Source organism: Brienomyrus brachyistius, chromosome 23 (assembly GCF_023856365.1).
Source record: "Brienomyrus brachyistius isolate T26 chromosome 23, BBRACH_0.4, whole genome shotgun sequence".
In the NCBI taxonomy this organism is placed as follows: Eukaryota; Metazoa; Chordata; class Actinopteri; order Osteoglossiformes; family Mormyridae; genus Brienomyrus; species Brienomyrus brachyistius.
The window spans coordinates 136,763-156,953 of NC_064555.1; the positions used below are offsets into that span (position 1 = coordinate 136,763).

The 20,191-nt window shown below is 40.0% G+C and overlaps 1 protein-coding gene across 7 annotated transcripts; it reads left to right on the forward strand.

The window, feature by feature from the left end:
• Positions 1–603: 603 nt before the first annotated feature.
• Positions 604–20,123, forward strand: LOC125719269 (class I histocompatibility antigen, F10 alpha chain-like). Of its 7 annotated transcripts, XM_048993891.1 has the most exons (12): positions 613–829; positions 1,932–2,204; positions 2,342–2,632; positions 2,911–3,066; positions 3,157–3,306; positions 15,151–15,270; positions 16,511–16,573; positions 16,870–16,923; positions 17,219–17,272; positions 17,568–17,621; positions 17,917–17,970; positions 18,582–20,123. In XM_048993891.1, the coding sequence occupies exons 1-11, from the start codon at positions 775–777 to the stop codon at positions 17,952–17,954; spliced, it is 1,308 nt and encodes a 435-aa protein (XP_048849848.1). In that variant the 5' UTR covers positions 613–774; the 3' UTR covers positions 17,955–17,970; positions 18,582–20,123. The 7 variants fall into 7 exon arrangements, with proteins under 7 accessions (XP_048849850.1, XP_048849845.1, XP_048849849.1 ...); XM_048993893.1 differs by lacking the exons at positions 2,342–2,632; positions 2,911–3,066; positions 3,157–3,306 and adding exons at positions 13,234–13,524; positions 13,787–14,092 and having other exon boundaries at positions 604–829; XM_048993888.1 differs by having other exon boundaries at positions 610–829; positions 2,911–3,306.
• The last annotated feature ends 68 nt before the right edge of the window (positions 20,124–20,191 follow it).

Sequence of the window (20,191 nt, forward strand, 5' to 3'; positions counted from 1 at the left end):
TATCTATCACAGGGTCCTGGGCAGCCTGGAGCTCAGCCCAGAAAGCAAATGGAGCTATTAGGCCAAATTTGTTGCCTATTAAAAAACAAAAATATGTGAAAAATTAACCTTTCAGTTGGAAAACAATGTCAATCACAATGTCTAAATCGATTTAAAAAGTTTCATCTGAATTACTCTGAACAAATCTGCCAAGACTGGGTAAATTTCCATGTTTTTGAATTATTCTGTAAAAATAATGCAGCGATGTGTAAAGCACCTTCGGTTGACTGCTGTGAAAGGTGTTATAATATAGCAAAATGTGTAATGTGTAGGGTTTGGGGTGTTTGTCAAGCATCATAAGGTTTTTGACTTTCTTTGAAACCTCTTTCACCAGTATCACTACTAGCACCGTTTGCAAAATGACCAGTAAATTATTGAATAATTATGTGCATATATCAGTATTTAAATTGCACTTCACGATTATTCTGTTTCTAACAAGAGAAATACATATGCGGTTTAATGAACCGATTAAGGTACGTGCGACTCATCTTGACCATGAAGTATCGTATTAAAATGGAAGAAACGACTGCAGGCCGCGCAATAACCTGCGCACGTTGCTTTTGCCTGACAGCTGCTGACGCTCGAGCGCGCCGAGCGGATAGGAAGCTGAACAGAAAACGTGCACAAAGCAGAGAAGGACGGGAACGCGCACCCGCGCAAGGTGTTCTGCGTCGTGCTACTGAAATCACCGTCAACTAGCTTTTTGCCATCGGTTACCTAAAAAAACACCCCGAAATGGAGTCCAGAGTCGTCGTCCTGATGTTCACTTGCTTTTCCATGGCTGGGAGCAGTAAGTTATTTTTTGCTTGTATTGAAACGCTAAAGCCACCCTTTGCAATAAAAACGAAAGTAAAAGTAATTTAGCCATAACATTTATTTCAGTTGTAAATGACCATTATAAAGGTTATTTCCCTCTGGTTGTTTTATGACCACTTCGATAACCAAACCCAGTTTATGATCATTAAAGTTTTATACACTGAAGTGCTGTAAAATGTTTTTCTTTTCTCGGTAACGATGTACTTGGTGCTATGACGTATACTGATTTTACATAAAAGTAATCTTATACTGAAATTTTACTTGAATTCTTAGTTACCTGATGTTTAGAATTCAATATTAATTAGCATAGTGTCGAATTGAGCGCATATAGTCGATGAGCACGATATTATCCGTGTTGTTTTTACGCTTCACGAGATGGTTACTTCCGTACACTCAGCGGCCTCGAGTTTTGGTGTGATACGGTCAATGCGGAAGAAGCGCTTGTGTAATGTGTTATCAAAAACTTTATAAACTAAAGCCATAAATAAATTTAAATTTCATCCAGTGGTCTACGTGAACACTGTCATCTGTTCCTTGCAGGCGGTTTTTGCGTTGCTATGTATTGCCAGGTTGTTGCTGTCATTGTGGTATTGCACTGTTTTGTCTTTTATTGCAATGGTTCGTCCCCCACCACCCCCACCTCACCTGTACTCTCCAATGCAAATGTGGCATGAAAATTTCGCCGTACTCCTTGAAACACACGTGACAACAGAAACTGAAACTTGAAACATATATTACATTCTATATATTACATTGAAACACTACATTACATTCAGTAATGTTTGTAAATTAATAATCCTTCCCAAAGAGAATGTTTTAAGCGTTAATTATTGTAATTTTAAAGACATGACTGCATTTCCATGTATTATAAAGGTAGCCAGTTTCTGTGTTCATTTTTAAAAAATTCCATATTGGATTCATGCCAACAAAATATTTATTCTAAATATTAATTGGAAAAAATTAAATGTAAGGAATATGTTGTTTCTTTTCTTTGTTAAATTATTTAAGCGGAGTCAGGTGGAGTAGTTTTGGCTTTTTCTCTGAGTTACTTTCATGTACTTTTTCCTCCTTTGCAGAAATTCACACTCTTGAATACATCTACACTGCCCTGTCAAAGCCTGTAGGTGCTCCTGGTGTGTATGAGTTCACTGCCATGGGGATTCTGGATAACGAGCAGATTGACTACTACAACAGCAAGGACAAGAATAAGATTCCCAGGCAGACGTGGATGTCTGAGAGACTGGATGGTAATTACTGGGATAAAGGCACTTCATCTCGCAGGAGCAAGGAGCAGTGGTTCAAAGTCAATGTTGAGATTTTGATGAACCGAATGAATGACAGCAGGGGGGGTAAGTGAGCCATGTTACTATATCAAAGCCGGGACTGTCTACTCTTTGTGGCACATTGAGAAAGCTTGCACACTGCTAAGCTGGATAGATTATGCAGTGCATGCTGTGACCTGTGTCGTTCTCATTGTCTCCCTCAGGTCTCCATGTCCTGCAGTGGAGACATGGCTGTCAGGGGGAGCCTCAGCCTGATGGCACACTGGCCTTTCTCAGTGGTTTTGATCAGTATAGCTATGATGGTGGGGACTTCCTCTCCTTTGATCCAGGAAATTTGCGATGGATCGCCCCAGTTTCTCAAGCTGTGCCCACCAAAAACAAATGGGACCACTCACAAACCCTCAACCAGTACACAGAGGGGTATCTAAAGAGGGAGTGCATGGACTGGCTGAACAAATTCATGAGCTATGGAGAAAAGGACCTGAAAAATCAATGTCAGTAACACTGGCTTTTATCTCTTCACATATCTGTTAAATAAGTTATAATGATAAATTGGTTTGTATAGAGAAATTGCTGAATTGCATTTTTCATTTTTTTTTATGTGACTTATTGTATGTATAGTTAGAATTTAAACAGTGAAACTTCTATGTAAATCCGCATATACTGTAATGTTTAAACACATGGTTGCCTTTTCTGTAACATCGATTCAAATTCCCTGATTTAATCTAAAGTTTCTGACAGATCGTCATGCTTTAATCTTCTCCTCTTTTAGCTCCTCCCGAGGTTTTTACTCGTGCTAAAACAGCTAAAACCCCCGGCAAACTGATTATTCATTGCTTGGCCACTGGATCGTACTGCAGGGATGTGGAAGTCGACATCTACAGGATTGATTTCGGCATGACTGAAGCTGGCGGGGTGACTTCCACAGGCATCAGACCCAGTGAATTCAGTGCTGGCGGGGTGACTTCCACAGGCATCAGACCCAGTGAATTCAGTGCTGGCAGGGTGACTTCCACAGGCATCAGACCCAGTGAATTCAGTGCTGACGGGTCGATGGCAAAGACGTACCAGCTGAAGAAGTCGATTGAGATACTCGAGTCTGACTTGGATCTATATCGTTGTAGAGTCATGCACAGGACCTTGGATGAAGTAATTGTTCACAAATGGGGTACTGCTGATTTTTTTTCTTCTTCTAATCTTCCAGTCCAGTTACAGAGCTGCATGATGCAATCTAGAGCTTTTTAATTAGGAAACAAACAGTAAATACCAAGCCCTTCTCAGGGGCCTCATTTAGGCAAATTCAGGTTACTCTTGTTACGACCTCAGGTCGTAAGTATATATAAGTATACTTATCGATTTTCATGATGTTTTTGTTTTGAATAAAGCAATATTGGTACCTTACACATACATTAATTGGACAACATGTAAAGTTTCAATTTTATTTGCCAGATGTAAGTTATCACAGGGTCAACATCACAGTGAAATATGTTGCATGAGAGGATACACAGGAAAACAGGTCTCTCGGCATTGGAGGATAAGATGATTAAATAAAATTAAGAATAAAAAAGCCATAAATAGGGGAATGTCTGTGTATGTATAAGTGGAGTGGGGGGGCTAATGCAGGCGTTAGTGTTGCACATTGAGAAAGTGACATATCAATAATTGCACATTGGTGAATAATTGTACATGATACCAGGACATTTTTGAGTAGTTTTAAGTGTTGGAATCGATGGCCTGGTGGTGAAAAATGTCCTTGAGTCTGGTGTTCCGAGCAGCCAAGCTACTGTATCACCTTCCAGACAGTAACAGACTGAACAGCTGGCGTGCCGAGTGGCTGTGATCTCTAATGATTATGAGGATGTTTTTTTTCATAATTAGCTTTTATTGGAAGTTTAATATGCATGAAACTCTTTGACAGAGCCTGAATCTGACCAGGGAACTACAATTACCATTGCTGTGTCCTTGGTGTTACTCATCGTCTGCATTGTGGCCATTGTTGCTGTGTTCCTGGTTCTAAGACGTAGAAGGGAAGGTAAGTTATGGAAAGAGATGTAATTTCACAAACTGTTTAAACTTGTCTGTTTTGCTTTTAATAAACATTGTTCCTATGCTTTAAATATTTTTTTTCAACTTTCACTGTCTTTTCTGACTTCTCCCATTTATAATTATTGTGTTTATAATATTGTGCTTTATTCCTTAATTTAATCTTTTTTGTCTAGACTTCCCTGTGTTCAAAAAGTAAACAGTTGTATTATTGGACAGTATTGCACTGTGGGCCTTAAGCTCTTTGCATGTAATATGGTTTAATCAGTCACATCTTACGTTTCCATTACACTAAGAATCAAGTTCTGTTAGTTTTGAAAATATAGATGAACAACGCAATGTCCAGCAGTGGGTAGTCTCTAGTGTCTTAATTTCCCTTATGGCTAAAGCATAGAGAACTGTGATGCGACGGGGAAAAATCCGCGATATAGCGGGATCACGATAGCTGAACTGCGATACAGCGGGATCACGATAGCTGAACTGCGATACAGCGGGATCACGATAGCTGAACTGCGATATAGCGGGATCACGATAGCTGAACTGCGATACAGCGAGATCACTGTATTACAGGCCCACGTTCAGCTGATCATTGTATAGTCAGAACCAAAGAACGGTTTCAAACATGCTATCATGCTTGTAGCTGGTTTGAACATTATTAGTTATGAAACTTCTCTGATAAAGTTAAATAAATCATCGTCAAAAATACTCCTGATATTAATTCATTACTTAGTTGCCTTTTTATGTCAAGTTTAAAAAGCAAACCAAACCCATTACAGGCACTGATTTCTGTACCTCTGTCTGATCTATCCAGTGACCTCCAGTGGAAGCTCCACCACTACGGACACAGAGATGGACAAGGAGAAGCTGAGAAATGGTAACGATTTCCTTACACATCACTGACCGTATCTATAGAGCCCTGCCTTTGTCATGCTTATAATGCTGTACTATTGGGTTGACTGGCACTGTTTTAGTCAGACCTATAACTCTGTGTCTGAGGAGGCAGAAAAACCAAAGTCAGCAAATGGTGAGTGTAATGTGCCCCCTCCCTCCTAGAGCCTGGGCAGTTTTAGGGTTAACAGTCCTTCTGCATCACTGACAGCATCTATAGACCCCCAGGGTTGTCAAAATGTTTTAAGTGAACTTAAGTTCACTGTTTTATAATTATAGTGTTTAAAATACTTTGGAGATTTCCTGTATTTGTTAAAGTAATCTTTGTATCTAAAGTTGTTCTCAGCAATTTCCTTTTTTCTCAAATGTAGTCAAACATTTGTATTACTGGACAGTTTTGCATTTTAGAAAATACAGATCAACACAATGTCCAGCAATGCTTCATCTATGGTGTCCTTATTTCCCACATGGCTAAAACATATAATTTAAAAGTATTGTTAATATATGTAAATGTTACTGTCAGGTGCGGGGCTGGACGGGCAAGCAGGAAGCGGGGAAAGACGAGACAGGCAGGCAGGCAGACAGGCAGGCAGACAGGCAGGCAGACAGGGAGACAGACAGACAGACAGGCAGGCAGACAGGCAGGCAGGCAGGCAGGCAGACAGACAGACAGACAGACAGACAGACAGGGAGGCAGACAGACAGGCAGACAGACAGACAGGGAGGCAGACAGACAGGGAGGCAGACAGACAGGGAGGCAGACAGACAGGGAGGCAGACAGACAGGGAGGCAGACAGACAGACAGGATCCTCGGGAATTCGGGGTTTATTAAAGGGAATGGGAAGACAGGGCAGACGGCAACAAACTAACATCAGCTAACGTCAATGACAAGTCTGGGGAAGACGGACTCAGACGCGGACTAAATGCACAAGACAAGCCGAAAATAACAGGGAACAGCTGGGCACAATTGGGGAAGCACACGTGGGTGATGAGGGGCGGGCGAGCTGGGCATGACACTTACATTTTTCATTTTTGATTTGTTTTATTTACAAACATTAAAGTTAAATGGTTATGAGATTTGTAAATAATCTAAGTACCACACTAGTTTAGTTTTACAAGGTGAAATAAGTTTTGAACCAAAGCGTGATAAAGTGTATAGCCGTAAAAGCCATAAAGTATAATGCTTTATGACCATAACACTCATTATATTAATCAATTATCTTAAGTCATGCCTAAAAAGTAGACCAGACTCTTTACCAGCAGCAAGCTCTATAACCCAGTGTTGTTTATTTTCAGGAGGCTCTAATGGAAGCTCCTCTTCTAGCAGCACTGGTTCAGATGATCCATTGCTGAATAAAGGTAATGATTTTCTTCTACATCACTGACAGCATCTATAGAGCCCCACCTTTGTCTTGTTTATAATGCTTTATGACAATAACACTCATGATATTAATTAATTCTGCTGTTGTCTGCTGTTTTCAGACAAATCAAATGGAAGCTCCACTTCTTACAACACAGAGACTGAATCAAAATAACGGTAATGAGTTCATTGTACATCACTGACAGAATCTACAGCCCTCACCTTTGTCTTGTTTCTAATATTATAGGACAGTAACCCACCAAACAGCTGCATGTTCCATTAAAGTGGCACTTAGTCAAGTAGCTCCATGCTGATGTATTTAATGTTCATCATCTTAACCGACATTGCAGGCCACGAGGAAGTGTAATGTGCTGTGATTTCCTGCTGGGGTGAGTTCCTGTTTACACATCTCCCTAAGGTTGATGTGAGTGTTAATATGAGTGTAGAAGGGAAATTTCAGTTACCCTTTTCTGTATTGTAATATTTAGTATTCTGACTTTATTCAGAAACTGCCAAATTTGTTAACAGTTTATATATGTGTGTTTGTCTCTTTCTCCTATAGTGTCACACTTGATATATAAAGATACATGGATATATATGCTTTAGAATATTAGAACAAGGATATAAAAAACTGGATGAGGAGTAAAGTGCAAGAAGGCACAACCAGTCTAATATTGCTATAAGACTGTGGAACAGCCTGCCTTATGGTCTGCGTGCAACTGAGTGTGTTGATTCTTTTAAACAATTGAAAACATTTCTTTTTAAACAGGCTTTTAATCATGACTGATTTATTTTTATTGGTAATGTCTGTGTCTTGTTCAATTTGTTTGATTTTGTATTGGATTGTTGTTCAGCACTCTGTGACATTTGTACGAGAAAGGAGCTATATAAATGAACTACTATAAGTTGGAGATAACAACATCTGCTGAGAAAACCAGACAGGAGTGCAAAAATACATGGCAGAATGATATGTGCAGTTGAGCAAATAAGATGATTATTTACGGGATAAACAGTTTTTATTTTGCGCTCTCCAGCAAATCATTTCATTTAGGGGTAATTATTTTATATCGGGATTGTTCCTGAAGGAGGTCCTCCAAGCTACAGGGAAATTTGGGGGTTGGTGGCCGGATTTGCACTCCACCCACCAGAAAAATCTCACACCGGCCCATTTGGACCAGTGTGGTGCAGCTGCACTCAGGTTCTCATCCCTGAGGTGGTTCGTCAGTGGTGGGCGGCAACGTGCTGTCAGCGCATGATCCTTGTCTCTCTCTCTGTTTCATTTGATTCCATTTAATTTCCTTGCATTTCATTTAATTTTCTTTTATTCCCTTTCATTTCATGTTTGTGCCGGTTCATTTGCGGCTTTCTGAAACCAGACTTCATAAAAACCTGAAAGTGCCTGTACTACAATATTTCATATGCGTTTGATTTCACTCTGTGTGCTGTATAAAAGTTTTTAAAACTTTTTGCCATATTTTTGATTACATTTTTACTTTTCATATAATTGTTACTCTTGTCCTTTTCTGTAAATAGAAATTGTTCTTATATGTATATCAAGTGGTGTTATTGAGACGCCTGTGTGGGCAGACTTCCAGTAAAACTGTGTTGAAGCAAAATGCCACCTTCTGTGCCAGAGTGACATTAAGGAAAATACTTCTTTTTTCATTATTTTTACATTATAGTATATTAATTTTCTTTAAACTTTTGTAGTGGTATACTGTAATTTCACTGCATATAATATTATAATTAATAATTGCACTCTAATTATATAATATTATGTATTTGTCCTGATTGGATATAGGAGTAAACAGTGATATTATAGGAAAATACTTTTAATCCAAGGTAACATATTCTTTACACTTGCAACAAATTTTGTTTTTGTGCTTTTATAGCCAATTTTTGCAATTTTTTTTATGTTTGCTTTTTATTTCCAAAGTTAAATAAACTCATGATTTGCGATTTTCATTTTATTTTATGAGCTGTTTCCAAAGACCCAAAGTGCTTTTCAGGCTAGAAAGAATCGAGTAACAAGTCCTATATACACAAAAAATATATAAATAAAATAACGTTCTACATCCATAATAAAATATATCCATAAAATAACATTAAATAACAGTAAAACATATAAATAAAAAAACGTTGGTCGTATAAAGGTTTAAATGCACGGAAACGTCTTGTCATAACAGCGCAAATACACCTAAGTTCAGCGAAGGTATTGAGTTTCGCAGCTGGACCCCTGTGAAAAGTGACGCCATTGGAAAACGTGGTGCACGCATGCGCCAAAGTGCTGCGTCGAGAAATATATGTACGCGTGCGCAAAGTGCCGCACAGGCGCGCCGTCAGTCGTACGGGAGCTGTGAAGCGGTGCCCGGGAGAGCTTGCCGTTATCTGATGCCTGCGGAATTTCCCACTGATGCTCATTGAATCCGAAATAGCACCGAATGTTGTTTACCTCAGTTATTTTAACAAGCTTGCTGTGAGTTAACGAATGTTCGGACAGAGTTTTTGGTCTTAAGTCCCGAACGTCATAAGCTTCAAGCAGCAACCACATCATAAACTACTTTTCTTAAAAAAAAAAAGAAAGAAAAAAGCATCGCAACATGGCGTCTGGAGTCATGTTTTTGATTTTCATTTGTTTTTCGGTAGCTGAAAGTGGTGAGGTCTTTTTTCCTGAATTGAAATGCTATATTTAATAAAACGCAAGGCGTTAGGCCTAAAATAATTTTGATGGCAAACAGGCGTTACAAACCGGTTATTTCACTTTCATTATTTTATGATCCCACCCCTGCGGCTGGCGTTTTTTTATAGTCTTAAATACTGAAATGCTGTAAAACGTGCTTCTTTACGTTGTGTCGTTAACAGCATACGTAGTGCTGCGACGTATACAATTTATTGCAGGGCAAAATAATGCTGACATTTGTAAGTTGTAAATTATTTATTATGTAATGTAATGGTTAAAATATACGGTATTATGCCTGTTGGTTTGACATTTTATGAAGTGTTTGAACCACGTCAAATCATCACACTTTCGGACCTCATCGTCCCGGATTTTAACGAAGCTTTGCGTGCTGATTTGGTCACATGAGTCTTGGGCGTGTCTGGGATCAGTATTGAGGGAGACTTAAGCAAAGTTTTAACTTTTTTTGGGGGGCGGGGCTATGACTGGCTATATTTACCTTAATGTAAGCTGCACAGAAGTGGTCCTTATACTGTTTTAAAGCTATTGTCCAGCTCTATAGATTGAACAAATAATATGCCAGCCTCATTTGAATAATTACTCTGCAATAACTGATTAAAATATAAAAAAAATCAATAAATACAAAAAAATTAATATATTTCACATTTTTTACTAAAGCTATATCATAATGTCATGAACATCTCCAGAAAATTTGGTCTTTGGTTTCTGAGCTGTTGCTGAGATATTATTACAATGCTATTAGCAGTAGCTGAACAGCAGTTAGTGACCAATGCATGGTACAGGGTTATTATTTTTCATGACGACTACTATTGCCAGAACTAGCTGTCAAGATATAATTTAAATGGGAAATTTTTAAATTACTATTAAAAATGAATAAAAAGACAATGCAGTAAAATCCTGTTATAGTCGACTCCCTTATAATGGAATATTGTCTATAATGGACAAGGTCCACTGGTCCCAGCCATTTGCCTTTAAGACCATGCAGAAAAAGCATCGGATATAGCGGACTCGCATATAACAGAATTTCGCTTATAACGGACAAACAATTTGGTCCCCAGGGCCGCTTTTAGCTGTAGTTTTGTTCACTATAACGGACATGCAGGCTCCGCCCACAAGGCGCGTGGCATGCCAGTGATATCCAGCGCAGATACGTAGTCTGGATTATTTACAGTCAGGCATCTGGTCAGGTAAAGTTGGATTACTACATGTACAATATAATAATCTATACCACAAGTGTGTCTGCTGCGGTGTGGCATTAGTAAATGGTGTCCTGTAGTTGTGCTCTGGGCATTCAGCAATTCTGTATATAACGAACTTTGGATATAATGGGCTGTTTTGCCAGGTGCCTTGAAGTCTGTTATAACGGGATTATAGTGTATTGCCAAAGTAACTCAAAAAAGAGAATTAATGGTACAATCAGAATAGTTTATTTTCCTCTTTAGTTTACAGTTTTGACTAGACACAGGCCTACTTGAAAGGGCATTAATTTCTCAAAAACCTGAAAAACTAACAAAAATAAACTAGACAAGCTTTTAGGCTACTAGGGCAAGGAAAGAATTTCAACATTGGTGTAATAATGCATAAGTTACGTACAAGCAGTACTGTTTAAAGGGAAGGTGGGAATGTAAGAACATAAACAATTGCTATGCTCTCAATTTATAGTCCATCAGAGCCTTTGGGCGCTTTTCCGCCGCACAAAGTATGATGCTTTCGGTAGTTTCACTTTTCCGTTGACTTCCGGTTGAGTACCAGTACTGGAAGTTCCAGACACGAAAGTGCCAAACCAACTGGGGTACTTCTTTGGTACTTCAGTACTTTGGGATGGGACTCGACTTTGTCGAGTGGTTATGCAAATAGCCTTCAGCTGATATACAAAATACAACCGGCATCTTTTGAAGCACACAGCAAACAGTGAGAAACAAAGTAGAAAGCAGTAGAAACAAAAATATTATACCACCCACCCCCTAAAAAGTTAAAACTTTGTTTGCTTAAATCTTCCTCAATATTAATCCGACACGCCCAATTTCAGTTTCATGAGTTACTCATGTGACCAAATCAGCGAATGACCAAGTTTCGTTAAAATCCGTGACGATGATGTCCGAAAGATTTGACATGGTATGACCCCTTGGCGTCACATAAGTGTCAAAACTAGAGAGCGATAAAACACAAAGTATAAACCTGCAAGTTTTAATATTTTGCGTGTGTAAAGTGCAGATGTAGGGTTGCCAACTTTGGTCACCTGGCTGGCATGAGATTTTCTTTTCGAGACAATCTGCACGCACATTTACATGTAGGTTGCAGTTTTATTACCTTGTAAATAGTCTGTAGAGTTTGCAAACTACCCCAATGCTTATGATGTAGCTAATTTTAGATTTATAATGGAATAATACAGATTTGTCGTTAGATCTCTTGCGTTAGTGTCACGCCAAATGTGCGAGATGGCAACTCTGCGCATGTGAAACTCACGAGCATGTGCGCGTGTATCATATCGCGCTATGGCTAGTCGAGTTGTCTTTTATTAGTATACGGCTTACGTGGCATAGTTTAATTCTTATTAGTAAAAATGCAATTATACTACTAAGAATATGAATTCCAAATATCTACAATGTGATTATTACTAGTAGAGAATGATATTTTTTCAAGTCAGAATTGAATTTTTACTAGTAAGAATTCGTATTGTTGATCTCTATAATTCGATAATCCTCGTCACATATGCCCATTGACTTCCACTGTATTTTGGCCTCACATACCCTGAATTCAATTTTTATTACTTAACTGGATTATAGATCTCTACGATATAACTTTTTACTAGTAAGAACTCCTGTTGTAGATATCTGAAAATACATTTTGATTAAGAATTTCAGGCCCACATATCCATCATTGAGTTTTTACTAGCAAACATTTAACTGAAATTCACACATCCAAAATGAAAAACCTTCCTGGGTCCATCTGAGTCTGTAGTGTATGTCTCCAGCCTATATACAGGAGTGTAGCCTCTGCCCACTATATTGTATATTAGCTTAATGTTTTTCAGCATTGTGTTTGTGCCCTCACAGTTAACTCACATCCTTATCATGTTTGCCTAGTCAGCAGTTATCCGTTTTCCTAACATAAACCATACAGAGTATCTGTGCAAGACATTCAGTAACAATGCACACTGTTTTAATGCCAATATTGCTAATTGTGTTTTACTGAGGTGGTAGGCATGGCTTCCAGTTTCTACAGACATCTGGAAAGGGAAAAAAAGAGTTTTTTCAGAGGCAATGACTGGCCAAATGTTCTGCCAAATTTCTAGTAATCCAGCAAGTTGTTATCCAGCCAGCTGGCCAACGTCTAATAATAATAATTATTATTCTTGTACTTTGCCTTGCAAATGGAGGTAAGTGAAATTGGTGCTGTCATTCTGAGTGTTTAGCAGAACTGTTGGTATTATGCCTAGGGTAGGCTGTTAATAGATATAAATTTAGTGCTAGCATTGCATTAGTTTGTCAGTGGTGTAAGTACACCTTGGATATACGAACGGATGCTACCATGCAGACCAGTCATGGTTGTTGCAGTCTGCATTGCTGCGATATGTAGTATTTCTGGGGAGGTACGCTACAGCGTAGGGTTCTAGCTACACAGTACCTACGGTGCCAATCCCATGTCGAGGAATAAACCAGCCTTTAGCCTAATGTACTTTTTCCTCCTTTGCAGAAATTCACACTCTTGAATACATCTACACTGCCCTGTCAAAGCCTGTAGGTGCTCCTGGTGTGTATGAGTTCACTGCCATGGGGATTCTGGATAACGAGCAGATTGACTACTACAACAGCAAGGACAAGAGCAAGATTCCCAGGCAGACGTGGATGTCTGAGAGACTGGATGGTAATTACTGGGATAAAGGCACTTCATCTCGCAGGAGCAAGGAGCAGTGGTTCAAAGTCAATGTTGAGATTTTGATGAACCGAATGAATGACAGCAGGGGGGGTAAGTGAGCCATGTTACTATATCAAAGCCGGGACTGTCTACTCTTTGTGGCACATTGAGAAAGCTTGCACACTGCTAAGCTGGATAGATTATGCAGTGCATGCTGTGACCTGTGTCGTTCTCATTGTCTCCCTCAGGTCTCCATGTCCTGCAGTGGAGACATGGCTGTCAGGGGGAGCCTCAGCCTGATGGCACACTGGCCTTTCTCAGTGGTTTTGATCAGTATAGCTATGATGGTGGGGACTTCCTCTCCTTTGATCCAGGAAATTTGCGATGGATCGCCCCAGTTTCTCAAGCTGTGCCCACCAAAAACAAATGGGACCACTCACAAACCCTCAACCAGTACACAGAGGGGTATCTAAAGAGGGAGTGCATGGACTGGCTGAACAAATTCATGAGCTATGGAGAAAAGGACCTGAAAAATCAATGTCAGTAACACTGGCTTTTATCTCTTCACATATCTGTTAAATAAGTTATAATGATAAACTGCTTTGTACAGAGAAGTTGGTAAACAACATTAATTGTTTTTTTTGCCTAATTAGAATTTGAACAGCAAAATTGCTATGCACATCTGCATACACTGTAATATTTAAACACAGTTTCCTTTTCTGTAACATGATTCAGATTCCATGATTTAGTCTAAAGTTTCTTACAGATCATCATGCTTTAATCTTCTTTTCTTACTTTTAGCTGCTCCCGTGGTTTTTACTCGTGCTAAAACAGCTAAAACCCCCGGCAAACTGATTCTTCATTGCCTGGCCACTGGATCGTACTCCAGGGATGTGGAAGTCGACATCTACAGGATTGATTTCAGCATGACTGAAGCTGAAGGGGTGAATTCCACAGGCATCAGACCCAGTGAATTCAGTGCTGACGGGTCGATGGCAAAGACGTACCAGCTGAAGAAGTCGATTGAGATACTCGAGTCTGACTTGGATCTATATCGTTGTAGAGTCATGCACAGGACCTTGGATAAAGTAATTGTTCACAAATGGGGTACTGCTGATTTTTTTTCTTCTTCTAATCTTCCAGTCCAGTTACAGAGCTACATGATGCAATCTAGAGCTTTTTAATTAGGAAACAAACAGTAAATACCAAGCCCTTCTCAGGGGCCTCATTTAGGCAAATTCAGGTTACTCTTGTTACGACCTCAGGTCGTAAGTATATATAAGTATACTTATCGATTTTCATGATGTTTTTGTTTTGAATAAAGCAATATCGGTACCTTACACATACATAAGTTGGACAACGTAAAGTTTCAATTTTATTTGCCAGATGTAAGTTATCACAGGATCAACATCACAGTGAAATATATTGGATGAGAGATACGCAGGAAAAAAAATCTCTCGGCATTGGAGGATGAGATGATTAAATAAAATTAAGAATTAAAAATTAAAAAGCCATCAATAGGGGAATGTGTGTATGTATAAGTGGAGTGGGGGGGCTAATGCAGGCGTTAGTGTTGCACATTGAGAAAGGGACGTATTATTAATAATTGCACATTGGTGAATAATTGTACATGATACTGTCATGACCCGCTCGTCAGCTCCTCATGTGTGCCACGCCCCTGCTTACCCACGTGTGCTTCCCTGATTGTATCCAGCCCCGTCTGATTATGTTGCTCAGTCCTGGTGTATTTAAGTCCTGGTGTATTTAAGTCCTGGTCTCCCCAGTTTCCCTTGTCTGTCATTGATGTTAGTGAATGTTTGTGCTTCGTGTTCCCAAATAAACCCCAGTTTGCCCCGTTTTCTGCCTGCCTGCTCGTTCCTGATTGCTCGCCCTGCCTGAGCAATCCCCCGTTCGGCACGTCCCGTAACAGATACCAGGACATTTTTGAGTAGTTTTAAGTGTTGGAATTGATGGCCTGGTGGTAAAAAAATGTCCTTGAGTCTGGTGTTCCGAGCAGCCAAGCTACTGTATCACCTTCCGGAAGGTAACAAAATAAACAGTTGGCGTGCCCAATGGCTGTGGTCTCTGATGATGATGATGATGATGAGTTTTAAATAATTAGCTTTTATTGGAAGTTTAATATGCATGAAACTCTTTGTTTACAGAGCCTGAATCTGACCAGGGAATTATAATTGCCATTGCTGTGTCCTTGGTGTTACTCATCGTCTGCATTGTGGCCACTGTTGCTGTGTTCCTGGTTCTAAGACGTAAAAAGAAAAAGGATGGTAAGTTATGGAAAGAGGTTTAATTTCACAAACTGTTTAAACTTGTCTGTTTTGCTTTTAATAAACATTGTTCCTGTGCTTTAAATATTTTTTTTCAACTTACTTTCACTGTCTTTCCTGACTTCTCCCATTTCTTAATTTAATCTTTTTGTCTAGACTTCCCTGTGTTCAAAAAGTAAACAGTTGTATTATTGGACAGTATTGCACTGTGGGCCTTAAGCTCTTTGCATGTAATATGGTTTAATCAGTCACATCTTACGTTTCCATTACACTATTAAGAATCAAGTTCTGTTAGTTTTGAAAATACAGATGAACAACGCAATGTCCAGCAGTGGTTAGTCTAGTGTCTTCCCTTATGGCTAAAGCATATAATAAAAAGTGTTATGAATTTATGTAAATGTTACATTTTACACTTCAGTTTGTTTATTCACATATTTATTTACAGTAAAATGAAATGGTGTTGAGATTTGTAAATATATTGAACATATTAGTTTTACAACTAAAATAGGTTTTGGACCAAAGGTTAATCTCCAGGTCATGAAATTTTATCAGTCCTGGGCTGAGATATATTCTAATGAAAGAAACCTGAAAGTGGCAGTTGGAGTTAATGGTGCGATAAAATGTTCTGACCTTCACAACGTCGTCTGTACTAGTTTTAGTAACGCTCTCTTATGGTAACAAGTAGTTCGTAATTTTTTTTCCTTCCCTATAGGGAATTGTTTTCCTGTCACTGGAAATGCTTTCTACATCATATTAAATAGTAGATGTATTTATGTTGGAAAAATAGCTTGTGAACCACTATCCATCAGATCAGTTACAAATACTATAGCTCATGTGTGGATATTGTAGATTTAATTCCCCGCTTGGCTAAAACGGTCACAGCAGCACATGGTGCAGACAAGGAAGTGGGGGTGAAGATCCACGGGTGGCTCCAAGACAGAATAGGTTCATTAGCTGGTAATGCAGGTCAGAACAGGGGAGGAACAGAGAGGGGCTGGGTGTGATGGGCGCCCAACCTGACAAAAACACCTAAAAAGGCTTAAATACAGCATTTTATAATTCATATGAAATTTTATCCACCTTGAGGTGAGATGAATTGTAATGAAGGCATCCAGAAAGTAGCTGTCAGGAATACTCCTGATATTAATTCATTACTTAGCTGCCTGTTTATGTCAAGTTTAAAAAGCAAACCAAACTCATTACAGGCACTGAGTTCTGTACCTCTGTCTGATCTATCCAGTGCCCTCAAGTGGAAGCTCCACCTCTACGGACATAAAGATGGAAGCACAGTCACTGGAAAATGGTAACGATTTCCTTATACGTCTCTGACCGTATCTATAGAGCCCTGCCTTTGTCATGCTTATAATGCTTTATGACAGTGACACTCAAGTCATTAATTAGTTACCAGCTTAAGTCATTCTTAAAAGCAAATGAAGCCCTTTACCCCATGCTGGCCGAAACCCAAGGGGAGCCCTAGGCCAGCTTCGCCCCCCCCACCCCAGAAAGCCTCTTATGACTTTGTCTCAGACTTAAGCTGTACGATTGGGTTGATTGGCGCTGTTTTAGTCAGACCTACAACTCTGTGTCTGCTCTGTCCAGGGAAGCCCAATGGGACCTGCAGTCCAGAGGCAGAAAAACTGATGCTCCCAAATGGTACCGATTTCCTTACACATCACTGACCGTATCTATAGAGCACTGCCTTTGTCATGCTTATAATGCTTTATGACAGTGACACTCAAGTCATTCATTAGTTACCAGCTTAAGTCATTCATAAAAGCAAATGAAGCCCTTTACTCCATGCTGGCCGAACCCAAGGGGAGCCCTAGGCCAGCTTCGCCCCCCCCATCCAGGAAAGCCCCTTATGACTTTGTCTCAGACTTAAGCTGTACGATTGGGTTGATTGGCGCTGTTTTAGTCAGACCTACAACTCTGTGTCTGCTCTGTCCAGGGAAGCCCAATGGGACCTGCAGTCCAGAGGCAGAAAAACTGATGCTCCCAAATGGTACCGATTTCCTTACACATCACTGACCGTATCTATAGAGCACTGCCTTTGTCATGCTTATAATGCTTTATGACAGTGACACTCAAGTCATTAATTAGTTACCAGCTTAAGTCATTCATAAAAGCAAATGAAGCCCTTTACTCCATGCTGGCCGAACCCAAGGGGAGCCCTAGGCCAGCTTCGCCCCCCCCACCCAGGAAAGCCCCTTATGACTTTGTCTCAGACTTAAGCTGTACGATTGGGTTGATTGGCGCTGTTTTAGTCAGACCTATAACTCTGTGTCTGCTCTGTCCAGGGAAGCCCAATGGGACCTGCAGTCCTGAGGCAGAAAAACTGATGCTCCCAAATGGTACCGATTTCCTTACACATCACTGACCGTATCTATAGAGCACTGCCTTTGTCATGCTTATAATGCTTTATGACAGTGACACTCAAGTCATTAATTAGTTACCAGCTTAAGTCATTCATAAAAGCAAATGAAGCCCTTTACTCCATGCTGGCCGAACCCAAGGGGAGCCCTAGGCCAGCTTCGCCCCCCCCACCCAGGAAAGCCCCTTATGACTTTGTCTCAGACTTAAGCTGTACGATTGGGTTGATTGGCGCTGTTTTAGTCAGACCTATAACTCTGTGTCTGCTCTGTCCAGGGAAGCCCAATGGGACCTGCAGTCCTGAGGCAGAATGACTGATGCACCCAAATGGTACCGATTTCCTTACACATCACTGACCGTATCTATAGAGTCCTGCCTTTATCTTGGTTTAAACATTATAGGACAGTAACCCACCAACATTTTTACCACGTAGGGGTTTCAGTTTAGTACACTGTCAGAAAAAAGTACCTATTTTTACCTTTAAGGGTACAATTACTTGTCACTGAGGTTTGCCCATTGTACCCAAGCTGTCAGATTAATGTAGCTTTTATGCTACACAAATGGACCATTGGCGGTACATTAATGTTTGTACCTTGGAGAACAAAACTGTATTAGGGCTGTACGCCATCTCCAGGGTATCTAATGATAATGTGACGTGATCTCTTGCTGGGGTTAGTTCTTGTTTACGTAAGATATTAGTGTCACTCTAACTGGAGGTGTTACGGTATAGCGCCGCCTATCATTTAAGAAGGGAAAATAGTGGGAAAAATAAGCCCAAAAATAATAAATGCTCAGAAAATGTAAAACTGTTATGGTACCAAAATGCTTGTGTGGCATTAGGGTTTTTGTCAGGCAATGTGATTTATCTATTTTAAAAACTCGGGGAGTAATTGGCTGTGTAGGCGGTTGCATCAAGTTAAAGTGCTTGGTCCTGCTTTCAGAGGTAAGAGTGGACTGATGCCCACCTTGATCAAGAGGCTCCTCAAGACCTTTGTTACAAGTCGCCCGCTTCAGTCAGTAATTCAACGCTGCTCAGTGCTCCCTCCACCACATGAGAAGTGTCACTACAGGTGGACCTCCTGTGTGGTTCCTCGATGGTGGGATGAGGTGCCGAACAACATCTGGTCATCAGGCACTCTCTCCACCTTGCAGAAATGCCCCATCAGTTCCAATAATATCTCTGCTAGTTTAAAGCCTCTCTATGTTCCGTTAATGTTTTTCATGTTGCACTTTTGGTCATTGCATGGGGTTATTAGGTTATCGCTTTACTGGATGGTCTAGTTCTTGCACCTGTGTTACTTACACTTGTAACTGGGCATTCATTGGAAGCTCAGCCTAACTACACCTAAGTATAGTTGACTCTTCAACAGCACTGTAGGAAAAATTAGCTCAAATAATTAACATTTTTAAATTAATTATTTTATTTAACCTTTATTTATCCAGACAAGTCCCAAAGAACAATTTCTACCAATATGTAGGGAAATTAATTTTGTTTTTTAACTATTAATTCATTATTATGTTGAATGTTTTGAATGCCATGAACACTATTATGGAAGTCCTAGTTAGTCAGTCACTGGAAGATTCAGATCCAGGCTATGCATGGAATTTCTGGGTTACAGTGTGACTTCACTGGGGTTAGAACTGTCCTCCCGCAAACAGACTCACCCCAGTTAATGTGGTGAGTCTGTTCAGCCTCGAGCAAAGGAGACTAAGGGGGAACATTATCCAGGTGTATAATTCTAACAGGTCTGGATGCTCTTCAGCCAAATGGTTACTTCAGTATTAGTTGAAATACTAGAACTCGTGGCCATAAGTGGAAATTAGCGGGAAAACATTTTAAAACGAATTTGAGGAAGCACTTCTTTACACAGCGTGTAGTTGGAGTATGGAATAGTCTTCCTGTTAGTGTAGCACAAGCTAAAACCCTGGGTTCCCTTAAATCAGCTAGATAAGATTTTAACAGCTCTGAGCTGCACTACAACTAACAGACGCTGGGGGCAGTGTGTGGCTCAGTGGGCTAAGCCTCTGTGTCTGTTGCTGGAAGGTTGCCAGCTCAAGCCCGGCTTCGGCACATCTGTGAGTCCTTAAGCAAGGCCTTAATCCCCAGCTGCCCGCGTGCTGCTATAGGTGGTTGGCCAGCTTCATGGCCAGCTTGCTCTCACCTACAGGTCAGAACTTTGTGCGTGTGTGATCATACACTCCATAAATGTGTAATGTGGTATTTGCTGCACTCATATATTGATTTGTATAAAAACATTTGCTAATTGAAAATGCAAATACATTTCATAATTGTGTGCAATGCATGAGGCACACAGTGATTGTGAAAATGTTACCAGTAATTTATGCCTGGGTTTTGTTTGGCTTCCTGGTAGGCATATAGTTTGGGAGCTGTTGCACAAAAAAAATTTAATTTTTAGGTAAACGTGTCAATAGTTTTCCTAGTCTCTGCCAGAAAATAAAGTCGGAACTCTGCGTTTTATAAATGAGCATGTGTTTTTATTAAAACCCAAATCATCGCCTATACCACCGCATTACTTAAGCGTGCAATTAA

Coding starts and splice junctions, on each gene's coding strand:
- LOC125719269 (XM_048993888.1), top strand. CDS start 775: ATGGAGTCCAGAGTCGTCGTCCTGATGTTCACTTGCTTTTCCATGGCT. Junction 830..1,931: donor CTTTTCCATGGCTGGGAGCA/GTAAGTTATTTT, acceptor CCTCCTTTGCAG/AAATTCACACTCTTGAATAC. Junction 17,622..17,916: donor AAAACTGATGCTCCCAAATG/GTACCGATTTCC, acceptor TGCTCTGTCCAG/GGAAGCCCAATGGGACCTGC.